At 34.6% G+C, this 13,484-nt stretch overlaps 3 protein-coding genes across 3 annotated transcripts; 2 read left to right on the top strand and 1 right to left on the bottom strand.

Moving 5' to 3' along the window:
• Positions 1-268: 268 nt before the first annotated feature.
• LOC133819160 (uncharacterized) lies at positions 269-1,238 on the top strand. Its single transcript, XM_062252332.1, has one exon. It carries the CDS (start codon positions 634-636, stop codon positions 1,000-1,002), a length of 369 nt encoding a protein of 122 aa, XP_062108316.1. The 5' UTR covers positions 269-633; the 3' UTR covers positions 1,003-1,238.
• A 7,505-nt stretch (positions 1,239-8,743) lies between these two features.
• Positions 8,744-10,212, top strand: LOC133819159 (uncharacterized). The gene is made up of 3 exons (XM_062252331.1): positions 8,744-9,505; positions 9,613-9,762; positions 9,866-10,212. The coding sequence occupies exons 1-3, from the start codon at positions 8,870-8,872 to the stop codon at positions 10,154-10,156; spliced, it is 1,077 nt and encodes a 358-aa protein (XP_062108315.1). The 5' UTR covers positions 8,744-8,869; the 3' UTR covers positions 10,157-10,212.
• A 139-nt stretch (positions 10,213-10,351) lies between these two features.
• LOC133819158 (pentatricopeptide repeat-containing protein At4g14820) lies at positions 10,352-12,906 on the bottom strand. Its single transcript, XM_062252330.1, has 2 exons — positions 12,256-12,906; positions 10,352-12,000 (listed from the first exon to the last, which is right to left on the bottom strand). The coding sequence occupies exons 1-2, from the start codon at positions 12,846-12,848 to the stop codon at positions 10,407-10,409; spliced, it is 2,187 nt and encodes a 728-aa protein (XP_062108314.1). The 5' UTR covers positions 12,849-12,906; the 3' UTR covers positions 10,352-10,406.
• Positions 12,907-13,484: the final 578 nt, after the last annotated feature.

Below are 13,484 nucleotides of genomic sequence, written 5' to 3'. Positions count from 1 at the left end.
CAAAAGAAAAAAGAATATAAAACTACCATATGATTTAACAAAACAAAACAAACCAAACTCGCCAAAAAAATAAGAGTATTGTTAGCATAAGAGATAGAGCAATTTACTAAGCTCTCTTCTAAAGCATCACTTGTTATTAATTGGGTTTGCAATAAGTGCAAAGTGCAATAAAGGGCCAGCTTTGTGGCCCCCACCTGACCACCCTTGTCTCATTTCCCACTGCCCCATGTCCCTTAGAACATGGATGAAATTATGGCAGTTTTCCCTATTCTCATTAGCTTATAAGCTCTCCTTCTCTTCTAATCTCTCTCTCTCTCTCTCTCATGACAGCACCAAACACTTCCTAGTTCTTCAAGCAACAAAGCCATCAAACCACACACCAAGTGAGAAAACCATAACAAGAGGTGGAACAAAAAAAAGATGAGTAGTAGTGTATAAAAGAAACCCACTTTGCATAACCATCATTGCAATCACATCCAACTAGGAAAAAGTAGCCCTATAATATATCCATTCGTACTACTGCTTGGTAAGTTGAGCAGTTTATTTCTTCATATCGAATCCTTTTTTTCACACTACTTTGTTATATCAAAGAATACAACTAGTCACTCAGAAAGGAAAAACAAAAAACAGAAAATGGATATTGAGTTGGCCAAGTGTGAGTGCTGTGGATTAAAAGAAGATTGTACTCAAGACTATATCACAGATGTCAAGTCTAAATTTGATGGAAAATGGCTATGTGGGTTATGCTCAGAAGCTGTTCGAGATGAGGTTAGCAGAGGAAAAAGTAGTCCATTATTTGGTATGGAAGAAGCTGTGAAAGCTCACATGTCGTTTTGTCGTAAGTTCAAATCAAACCCCGCCGTTCGAGTGGCCGATGGGATGAGACAGATGCTTAGGAGAAGGTCAGGTGATTTGTCATCATCATCTTCGCCGTCTTCTTCTTCTTCTTCTTCTTCTTCTTCCAAGAAGTACTCAAGATCAACAACCACATCATTGTACTAATTTGGGGGTTTTCATAATTGCAGCACCGGATCAGGAATATGAACCTCTTAATTTCAGGTTACAATAATATTGATAGTTGAACTTGTTGGCCTATCATGGTATAACAAGTCTCTCTCTCTCTCTCTCTCTCTCTCTCATCGTTGTTCATGTACAGGACTTTTATATAAGTTGAAGACTTGGTTCTTAGTTTTGATTATAATTTAGCTTTTCCCACTTATATGCTATTCACTTTCTTATCTTGAATTTGTCAAGTGGAAAAAATTCAATCAACTCCATGCTTCTTAATTTTCTTATAATAAAAATATCTATCATTCATTCCTATATTAACACCAATATGTATATACATATTATTTTCCTCCTGTTTTTTCGAGTTTCCTTCTTTAGAATAATCCAAATCATGAGTACTCTAGGCAAGCAATCAAGATGACCATGTTTTCTGTCTTTGTTTTTCACTTCATTTCTTTTCCCTTCTCATACAAAAAATCCAGACATGTTTGGGAAATTCTAACCAAGTGGAAAATTCTTATTTTAAGTCGATAAAAATACAACTTTTCAACCTGGTTTAGAAAGAAAGTAAAATGATTGGGTTTGGAATAATGTAAAAAAAAAAAACATATGGCAATTATTTTTCTTGGTGTCTAAGATATTTTTCTCAACCAGTCTAAATTTTTGGCTTATTAAAAGCAACAAAATCAAGAACATATCTAGTCCTACTCTACATAAATAAATGCAGTATTATTTGAAGTCAACCTCCCACTTCACCATAAAGGAAATGACTAATTCTACTGTATATATATATATATTAATATTTATACCATACAAGCCTCAATTATTCAACCTAAAGTATGACTTTCTCCCCCACCATATTCTTAGTGGTTGGAAGAAATAAATATTTACTTTTATTAATCTTATTAATTAATAAAAGAAAACTACTACTTTTTTTAATGATGGTGAGGTGCTTGTTTAACAAGTTTAGTTTCTTTAGGATCCAATTTTTTTTTCTTCCCTTTAATATCGAGCAAAGGAATCTCAAATAAACAAAGTTATGGAGATTAAAAAAAGATAATGTTGACCAATAATCAATAACATAAAAGGTTCATTGTTTTCTAATAATAAATTAAATATAATTAGTTAAGCTATATAGAGACTAATGAAACATCAGAATTCTCTAAGAAAATAAGTAATTTAATGCACATTTTGAACCATCCTACTAGTAACTACCACTAACTACCATCAATGGTTGGAATTTAATCCTTATGAAGTAAATTAGTGTTGACAAAGAGTGTTATCATAATATTTATAAAGGGTTGCACATCCAAATAAGCAATCTAACACATATGGATACACTCGTGACTCGCATGTAGTTGTGTAGTGTAGTGTATGTATATAAATATAAGAATTTTGGGCATCATTTTTGCTCTTGCGTTTTCTATTTTTGCCCCTTCTAGAAATTATAACTCAATTTTTTTTTGCATGATAACGTACATTATAATTATAACATGCATCCTATTTATTTTTGAGAAATTTCGAATACTTTACGGTGTCGAAATCAGAGTTTAATAAGTCAATTGCACGCGTGTCTGATTTTTTTATACGTGTAGAAAACATACTATTTGAACTCTGATTTTGTCACTATAAATTCATCGAAATTTCTTGAAAATTGATAAAATGTCTACTATAACTATTATGTACGTTGTTATAAAAATATTGAGCTATAATTTCTCAAAATATCAAAAATAGAAAACACCCCTATGATAGGAGCAAAAGTAATACCCTAAGAATCTCCCTAAAATTATATATATATATATATATATTCATTATGCGTTTTCCAGTCTTTATTCAAAGATTTTCAAATATAGTTACGTACTTAAAAACATGCATTAAATTACATGTACGTGTTTCAACACATACATATATAAGGAGTATTATAAAATAATAACTGTATTGCTAACTTTAAAAAAAAAATATTAAAGGTACGTAACAGTAGAGTTGAACATTAATTACACTAATACAAATTGAATATTTGTCTAATTATTATATATAAAATGATAATTCAAAAGAATTGAAGACCTAATATATGAAAGAAAAAAATAATTATATTTTTCAAAATCTTAGTACCCTTTTAATGGGATCGAGCATAAAAGGTTACATGTGGCAATACTTTTTTGTTTTTAACGAAATAATTGTCTTTTTCAAAAAGTTCTATATCTGATATGAACAGAGAACATCTAACTATACTCCTAGCAGGGGCATCAAGAATCTAATTCCAAGGAAGTACAAACCTCCATTGACAGTAGTATTAGCACATGTTGCAGTACTCAACCATCAATTTCCCAAATGCCTTTCCGTTCAGGGAATTCATTTTGTAACACGTATTAATTGCATTTAATAAACATTACCTAATAAAATGAAATGATTAACCAGACATATTATATATATATATATATATATATATTTTCAACAAAACAATAAATCTTTGCCTAGATTCTATGGTCACGAGCAATAAATTTCAGGTCCACATCTTCAAGCAGTTTTTTGTTTTCTGTGTGCCTTGGGAAATAATGACTTCTAGTCAAATTATATGTATTTTATGTACATGTGTATCGTAACATGACTGTAGGAACAAAAGTAATATAAATATATATATATATAAAGTAAATTTAATTAATGTGAGAGATTCCTCATTAATTATTAAAGCAACTAAATATGAAACCAAAACCTTTGTCGTTGAATGGTTATGTAAGAAAACGACAAGGAGAAATTAACACTACAACATGATGTACATGACGAGGATCACATACCCTTTTGGACCAGTTACATCTCGAACAATTTAGAACCTAGTTTTTAGTGAACTGCTACTAAAGTAGTAAACAACATGTCCATATATTTCTATATATTCTAATGACTAATGAGACATGGTAAATTTGAGACAATTCTTTGAAAAAACACGCAAAGTGTTTTGTTTGTTCCAAAAGCCTACAGTGGATGATGTAACCTTTCCAAGTATATGCCAAGATTGTCACCACATTGTTGCTGCTACAATAATATCACTATTTTTTTTTATTGAAGTATACAGCCATTGACTACTCAAAATAACTTTGATTTGACTAAAAATTTCGGTCATTCAATTATATACACACCCTTTCAAATATATATATACCACATGGAATATTACACAATCAATTCTGTTTGTTTTTTTTTGTCAAAATAAATTCTTTAACTCGAACATTACCAACTACTTTTTAATGCCTAAGTAATTTTAAATTTATTTGGTTGATTGGCTTTTTTTGTTTAAGACTATTTATATCAATTATGACTACTTAGAGTACTGCTCTTTCGTAATAGTAACATGATCATTTTATTTGTTTAATTGGTTTATCAAGTTTGTATCATTAGAGTACTTTGGATAGATTTAGTATAATCATTTAATAATTGATATTTCTTTTATGTTGATGTAAGAGTTAACGACATGCAAAACAAGGAAGAACTAGAAAATGAAAATGACAATGACAATAGGGAGTTTACAAGGTTCAACTTATTAATGCTTATTCCACGAATCAATGGTATTGATGAAAAACTTGCACAGGTTCAAGTTCTCTTGGCAATTCGGCAGCGCTTTTGCACGCACAAGCATGATCTATTCTATACAATGAGTTCTCTGCCATATTTATAGGCACCTTGAGGAGATTAATGCTCTCTGATCTAGGGTTTAGTACATGGGAATAAAATTACCAGTTTAATCCTGAATTACAATAAGAAAAATGTGTAAAGTGTGTTTAAGGTGGTCTGTGAGGAGGCCTAGACTTGTCCGCCAAGTAAACTCCTCCTTGCAAGCAGCTTCTCGGAGGCTTCCAAGTCCATGTGTGTACGACCGCATTCGGTAGTGGCATTAGTGTTAGGTGGTGCACCATCTCATACTAAGTGTATGATTTTGATCTTTTGGCATCCTCCTATGTTAGCTATTCAGAGGGAATATTCACGTTCCCAGGTAACCACAACTTATGTCAGAGGTAAGTGTCCCCACCTCTCATGAGCAGACACGTGGGTAAGTGCTCCTCAAAGGATGCGGATGGTTCCCAAGAAAGGAACCTCTTCCTCGGACCCCGTCCCTCGGCCTTCTCTAAGGATGGGGCACTCAAGACTCTTGATGGTCATCAGAGACTCCTCCATTGGTTCGTGAAGTTAGAGTTGGTTAAGTGTAGTTCATGCTAATTAGCTCCTTGCTAGGCATTAGAATCTGACACATGTCGATGAGGTCACATGTTTTATAGGTAGTCGCACATGTTTGTCTACTCGGAAAATACGAGTAACAGGGTACAAAATTCAAATGTTTGACAAAGTTTTTTGAGCAAAAAAGTGAATGGGATATTATATACATCTATGAATGGATTAGGGTAAGTCGTACTCAAATTCAATAATAGTCTCACTTTTGTACTAAAATAATATAATCTTATAAACATACTTTGTTTAGAGCAGTCATATCTGACTATGTAAAATAGCTAAGAAAGAATCCAAAAAAGTAATGGTGCTTTTTATTATACATGTATTGGATAGTGCATAATTAGATCTAGCTACAACTTTAGCTTCTTCAAATTAGTTTTTTAATAATTTCTCTCTCCTCTCTCTTTTATTATAGATTTTTATTTTCATAAATAAAATATATTGAAAAGTATTATCTTTAGATGATATAAAGAAAATATCGAGAAGTTGATATTGTATTGTAAAAGTTTGAGGTAAGAAGAAATGGTGTTTCACAAAAAATACATATAAATATATATATATATATATAACTTGTAATTCACTTACCGTAAATTAAAAATTACAATCTCTCTTCAAAACTATATAGGCTCAGTGTGAGTACCTGAAACTATTTTTTTCTTCCATTTGTAATCCCCATATCATCTAAAGAATTGGGCCTACCATAAATTGCTTTCTTGGAAAGAGAAAAGGTGAAAAAGAAAACAATATATAAATCATAAAGAAACATATGAAAGAATAGAGGAAGACGATGATGTCTACCAATACTAGCCCATAAAGCCTCAAAGACCAAGTCACTAGCCTAAGTTTCTTCACAATTTTATGTTGAGATTTGTTAAATATAATAGTTAAAATGTTTACACGTTGAGGTGCAAAATATTTAACAATTTTTTCACTTAAAGAAAAGTGAAAAATGAGATTGTGTAGAAGACATCTAAAAGTGACTTTTATAGATCTAAAGTTATACAATGAAGTATTCAAACATTATGAAAAAGTTCACTACTACAGAAAGCGAGCCCTAAAATTTTGTTTAGGAGTACTCTATTTGAGAGACTTAAAAATTGGGGTTTTTTACGACTTGCAAAGAATGTCCACGTGTCCTAAAAGATCATACTGAATGCTTTTAAATAAGTTTTTAGAACTCTCTTTGAGTGCCCTTCAAAATTATATTTTTAAGTTTTAAAAAATTTATTTATTATTATTTTAAATTAAAAATTATGATTTAAATGTAACATTTATATACAAATTAATATAAAAAAATATAAATTAAAATAACAAAAACATAAAACAAATAAATCTGTGTAGGGGAAATATTTTCCCATGTCAACGAATGAATACCTCTTAACTCTGATTCAATGAATGAAGAGTTCTCACCTTTGTTTGAACGAATAAAGAGCTCACAGCTCTTAATAAATAAATGAAGAGCCCACAACTCTTAATGAATAAATGCAGAACTTCCAGCTCTTAATGAACTATTGAAGAGTGTAAAACTCAGGGTGAATGAATAAGGGGTTCATGGAAGTCCATCGTAGAAGAACAAAGCTCGCAATAAGCTCATCATAAATCAAGAAGTTCAAAAATGAGCTGAAGGAGATAGGGACAGACTAAATGTTGTGTTATTGATCTCATAACACAATTTGAACGAAAAGAATGAGGAGCGGGAGAAGGAATTATAAAGATGAACAAGTAGACCAATCAAAGGAAGCTTTTTTACTTCCTTTGCTCGTTCATTTTTCTATAAATAGTAGGTAAGATCTCATTTTGGGGACCTTGGATTGTTTGTTGATTGCTCAATTGAGAATTGAGAGAGTACGATTGACTGACTTAATCATCTAAATATCTTTTTGTAGGTACTCCTCATTCAGTATTATCTTTCAATTCAATTGATGAACACATTTATACTATTAGTTTTGCCAATAAAATAAAATGTGTATCAATCCGAGGAACTGCATCAACTGACAAGATGAAGGATAATAACTTTCACATATTTTGGGGAAGATTTTGACCCAAATAATTGTATAATTGATAATTATACACTATAAAGTGAAAACAAATATAATGGTAGTAAAACTTAAAAAAAATATTATATAGGGTAAATATACTTTATACATATACCGAAAAAAAATCGTACGATATCTCCTTTTTACAAAATTCAAATTATTTTATGTTATATGTAAATTCTGTATAATTATACACTAAGATAAAGATTTAATGCTATGTTGGAATGCCTTGACTAGTTACTAGTGTAGAACTTGGGTATAAAGTTTTTTTTTTTTTTTTTATGTGATGATAGGGATAAAATCATTTGGAAACTATATAGTTTAGAAAGAAAGAAAAAAAAATGGCATTTTAATAGTCAGTCTTCCCAAAATATTTAAGTAGGATAGGAGACACTTCAAGCTAGGGGTGCACACGGGACCCGCAAAACCCGAAAACCCGCCCGACCCGAACCCTGAAAACCCGATTTTTTGTAAAAACCCGTCAATTTTGGGCTTAACCCGACCCAAACCCGAAACATATCGAGTCGTGTTCGGGTTTTACAATTTGCCACAATCGTGTTCGGGTTTAACCCGAAACCCGAACTAAATTTAAAAAAAAGCCCCAGATATGCTCTGAATAAGTCTCTCTCTCATCTCTCAGACTCACGACACCTTCTTCTCTTTCAAACTTTCAGTTCAGTTCAGTTCAGCCAACTGCCCAGCCCCTTAGCCTTACTCACGCACGACGCTGACCAGCCCCTTAGCCTTACTCACGCACGACGTCGACCGGACCGAGAGCCTCCCTCAACAGAGCCAAGCCACCACCCGCACAGCCAGCCACCACCAGACTAGACCAGATCGCCTCCCTCCCTCTCCCTCACTCACGCGACACGCCTCGCCGTCGCCAGGCCAGGCCAGCCACCACCTCCACCACAGATCGCTTCCCTCTGCAGCTCCGCCTCCCCTGGTAAGTTATGTTATTCTTTCTTGTATGTGTTAAGTTTATGATTATATATATATATATATATTAATAGATATGTATATTAATAGATATATATTATATATACATTAATATATATTCAGATCATATATAACAGAAACATAATTTATTTAAAAATGATATTTTGAGAAAAAATGATATTTTTATGATATTTAAAAAAAAATGATATTTTTGCAAATTTGGGTTTTTCGGCCCAAAACACAAATGGTCCAACCAACCCGAAATGAAACCCGAACCAGAGTGAAATCCGAAAAAACCCAAAAATTTCATATCGGTTTCGGTACTATTTTTCTCAACCCAAAACCCGTAAAACCCAAAACCCAAAAATTCGACCGGTGTGCACCTACTTTAAGCAATTAGATTTGATTTTGGAATCTTTTCCGAAAACGTACATTGGTGTTGTTGTTTCGTATATAATTCATGGGTAAGGGTATTTCAGTCAATTACCAGTGCCTCCCCATTTAACATTCTGTCTCGCAAGCGCAACCAACGGTCTAACTCTAACCGTCCTAAATATGACCGTTGTATTCAAATTTCAAAACTTCATTATTCACGTACTAATATAAAACTACACACACTAAAATCTCTCAACGGCTTACACACACTGAAAACTGAGTCTCAACGAGCAACTATGAAAAACGTCGCCGTTTTATCCTCAGCAACTTCGGCCAAATCGACCACCACTACCGCCTCCATCGAAGAAGAATACCGAGACAGCTCCTGCTACTACTACCCGGGTTGCCGAAAAGATGCGAATTGCAGCTGCGAAATGTGCTTGGCAAGTATCAATGCCACTCTTGACCTCGTTCCCATGAGCTCTCTCTCCAAGCTCTCCACCGCTTCTAGGCCAAATCCCAAGGTTGCAGTCACTCCCATCTCTTTTAGCGCTTCCAGTTTGTCCACGCCGAGATCGGACACCCCTCGGACTCCGGTGTCCCCACGTCTCAGATCATCTGCCAGGACTAATCTAAAAGAGAAGAAGTTGAGAAGAAAAGAGAGACAATGGGGCTGCGGTAGCGATTTCTTGAGATTGTTTGGGGTGTTTAGCTTGATTTTCATGGCTGAATTTGGGTTTTTTGGGATAGTTTCTGAGGTTTCAAAACCTGTGTTTACTCCGGATATGGTGAGGAATCTTGGAGAAAAATCTTCGGCTGTGAAAGATTTGAAAGGGAAACTGAGGTTCTTGCAGAAATCGTTGCAGGGTGTTGTTGACCTTGATAAGGTTTCTAATTGCAGCTACGCTAATTCCAGATGGGAAATCAGCCAGGTGCTTAATTTAGTAACTAAGTTTTCATTTGCTTTTTTTTTTCTTTCTTTTACTATGGAAAAACGTATTCAAAATATCTTTATTTATTTATTTTTACGGATTTTAAGGATGCTTTGCTGCTAAGCTCGCACTGCAAATTGTACAAATCGTCCAGAGAGGAGATAAGAATATGGGGATGGCCTCTGCAGACAGCAGGATTACTCACAACTGGATTCTCTACTCGATCGTTCACCATTGTATCTGGCAGAGTCACAGAGGTAAACTTACCAGCCTCAATTAGCGTAGTCTTGATTTGGCAACTAAAAAAATACTTCTTTTCTTGCTTTATGAGTTATATGTGTTTTCTGTTGGTTTGAATAGTGGTCAGATGGAAAGGTTGGCTATGTCATTCGAAAGGCGAATTCCTCATGGGCTCACCAGAAATGGAGATCCTCTGCAATTCAATTCGATCCAAATACATGGATTCTGGAATATCGGCGCAGCTCAATACTTGAAAATCCAAGACTGGTTTCAGCAGCGCTATCAATCTTGAAATACAGGGTGTCAAGAATAGTTGGCCAGATGAAGCATGATTTATGGCTCTTCTCTGCTTTTGAGAGTTACCAACACCATAATTTCGCTGCCGAAAGGGCTGTACAAGTCCCAACCTGATGGATAACGTCCAATTTTCTCATTTCTTGTGAGAATCTGAATTTGTATTTTCCTCCACTTTTTTGTTCTGTTTGGTAATGAAACTTATATTTATAAACTGTACATCAAACTGTATATGATGACCATCTTATGCAATGTAACGAGGAAATCTATATATTTCCTTTACTAAATGTGGTTGAGAAGAGGAGAACAATAAAGAGACGGTATAAATGCTAGTTTAACCAATTTAAATGAGAGTTTTATACAGTCATTACCAAAAGTCTTTACAAGAGCAGAGACCATCTTTGAAATGGTGAAACCTAGTCCTATCTCTTGCAACAATTTCTCTCTCGTACACCTTTGAGGACATCTTCATGAAAGTGTGGCAGTCCTCGCAAATCCTAAGATTTTTAACTATGCGAATGCATGAATCTTTACTTTTGCTTAGCAACCCAAAAGAAAGTGCCAACTTCTCACTGTGCCAAAGAACCACTTCCTTCTTTTCTTCCTCTTCCAGATCAACCAAAACACTGCTTGTATTTGGAACATAACCAACCAGTTTTAACTCACTAACTACCCTGCTTAAGTTATCATAGATCTCATCTGTGTGTTTATGTCTTTTATCTGCCATTAAAAACTCATGGACTTCATTGTTCAATTCAATTCTGCTAAATCCCCTCTCCTTAAAAATGCCACTGTTTTTCATTAGATTTCTCACCTTCCCAACATCATCCCATCTTCTTTCTTTGGCATAAATATTTGATAATACAACAAGGGCACCGTCATGGTCAGGTTCCATCTCAAGAAGGCGTTTGGCAGCAAATTCTCCTAACTCGCACTCTCCATAAACCCGACAAGCTGCCATTAAAGACCCCCAGATGACAACATTGGGAGCCATGGGCATAGTCTCTACAATCTCAAGAGCTTCTCTCAAGAGATTGGCACGGCCAAAGAGATCAACCATGCAACCATAATGTTCATGTTTAGGAGCGATGTTGTATTCACCAATCATTGAAGCAAAAAACTTTCTACCCTCCTCAACCAACCCGGCATGGCTGCAAGCATAAAGCAAACCCACAAATGTGACACCATTGGGTGCAACATTTCTCTCTTTCATTTTATTGAAGAAACTTAGAGCACTGAAGGCATCACCATGCATTGCACAGGCATTAATCATACTGGTCCAAGATATCACATTTTTTCTTGGCATCTTCTCAAACACCTCTCTTGCTCTTCCCAAGTTCCCACATTTAGCATACATATCAATCAGAGCATTATTAACAGATAAAGTACATCCAAGGCCCATCCTGTCAACGTAAATATGGATCCAATTTGCTTTATCCAATGCACCAAGATGAGCACAGGCTGAAATGACACTCAACATTGTTACATGGTCAGGACTTATTCCCGACTGTTGCATTTCATTGAACAACCTAAGCGCCTCTTGGGGCCAATCACTCTCGGCATAAGCAGATATCATGGAACTCCAAGCGACCAAGTCTTTCTCAACCATTTGGTCAAATATCAATCGAGCATCTTGAAGCTGCCCAAGTTTTGAATATCCAGAAATCATGGCAGTTGAAACAACTAAGTTTTTGGGTGACATCATGCTAAACATTTTTTTAGCCAAATCCATAGAGCCACAACTCGCATACATAGCAACAAGGGAGCTTTGTAAACGAGAATCAACAGCAACATTATTCTCAATGATGAAGTCATGGATGGCTTTGCCATAGCTTAAATTTCCAGCTCGGCCACATGCGGATAGAATGGTAGAAAGTATCATCCCATCTGGCTCGAAATTAGAGTTCTTCATCTCTTCATAGAGAACAAAAACTTTGTCAAAAAGACCACTCTGGCAGTACCTGTTCAAAAGATGTACAAGTCAATGGTTTTTCTGAAAACTGAATTTATCATTTTTCTAATAAATTTCTTGTATTTTATTTTCTACATATATTTTGTTCCCAGAAACTCGAGCACAAAGCTTGCAAGTACCAACACCACATTTTTTTCATCATCTACAGACACATCTTTTCAAATCAATTCAATTTAAATCAAAGAAGTAAAATAATAAATAAAAAAATAGAAAGAGCAAATAAGATAGCAATAATCATACATACCCATCAATCATTATGCTCCAAGCGACAACATCTCGCCTAGACATTTTATCGAAAACCAAGCGAGCCTCCATAACCCTCCCGCAGCCCGCATACATTCGAACCAATCCCGTCTCCACAAAGGGGTCCGAACAGAATCCCAACTTCGAAGCGAGCCCATGAATCTCCATCCCCTCAAACGAAGCCGAAGCTTTTGACGCTGCCTTCAAGATAGCCGGAAAGCTGAAGCGGTCCACACCCACTCCTTCCTTTCGCATCTTCTCATACACCAAAAGGGTCTTCTCCGCCGAGGCACGGCGAGAAAATTCACGCAAGAACTTGTTAGACAACAGGGTACCGGGATTCGAGACATGAGTGAAGACGGAGAGAGCATAGTCGAGGCTGGGGGAGATGACGCAGGAGGCGAGTACGAGCTTGAGAAGGAGTGAATTAGAACGGTCGAGTTTGGAACGGAGGATTTGGGCGTGGACTTGTTTTAGGTGAGCGGTGCTGGTGGAGTAAGACAGAGCCGTGAGAAGAGTGGTGGTGGTGGCGGGGGTGGTGGTGGTGACTGCCTTGGGTGGGAGGGCTAAAGTGGTGTGTGTTAGACTTGCCATTGTTATTGGCGGCCCAGACAAAATGGAGGGTAGCTGCTTCCAAAACTTTCAAAACGGGTTTATATTTATTAGTACAGCTTCCCAGTTTTTATCAAAATAGGTGAACAAACTTTATTTTGTATGTCTTATATTTACAAAATGTTCATCTTATAAGTTTAATTTTAAGAATGTATAAGAGAAAACAGTTTATGACAAAGCTAAAAATGATTTATAATTAAGTAATTTTTTTATAATTAATTAGGTCGTAAATTATTTATGTTTCACAATTTGTAAATTATTTTCTAACAAGAAAAAAAATGAATGTGATACATATTTAGAAAGTTTGAGATACAAACTAAATATTTTTTACAAGAGTTTGACAATCTATAGATGATATTTTTCAGAAATGTTAGACACCTTTGTTGATATAAATCTCTTCTAAAATTACCCACTTAATTTTTTTTCATTATTATTATTATTATTATTATTATTATTATTATTGTTTTTTTAAGTAAATAAATTATTTTCTTGTTTGATAATGTATTATATGAAAATAATTTTTTTAAGTTTTAATTAATTTAGAAACATTTTATTTATTTTTATATATTAATTTATTTCTTAAATTATTTTTAAAATTTTAATCTGATTAAAAATCTG

Source organism: Humulus lupulus, chromosome 2, assembly GCF_963169125.1.
Source record: "Humulus lupulus chromosome 2, drHumLupu1.1, whole genome shotgun sequence".
Lineage (NCBI taxonomy): Eukaryota > Viridiplantae > Streptophyta > Magnoliopsida > Rosales > Cannabaceae > Humulus > Humulus lupulus.
The sequence above is the reverse complement of the archived record's forward strand: the minus strand, read 5'-3'. Positions and strand labels throughout refer to the sequence as shown.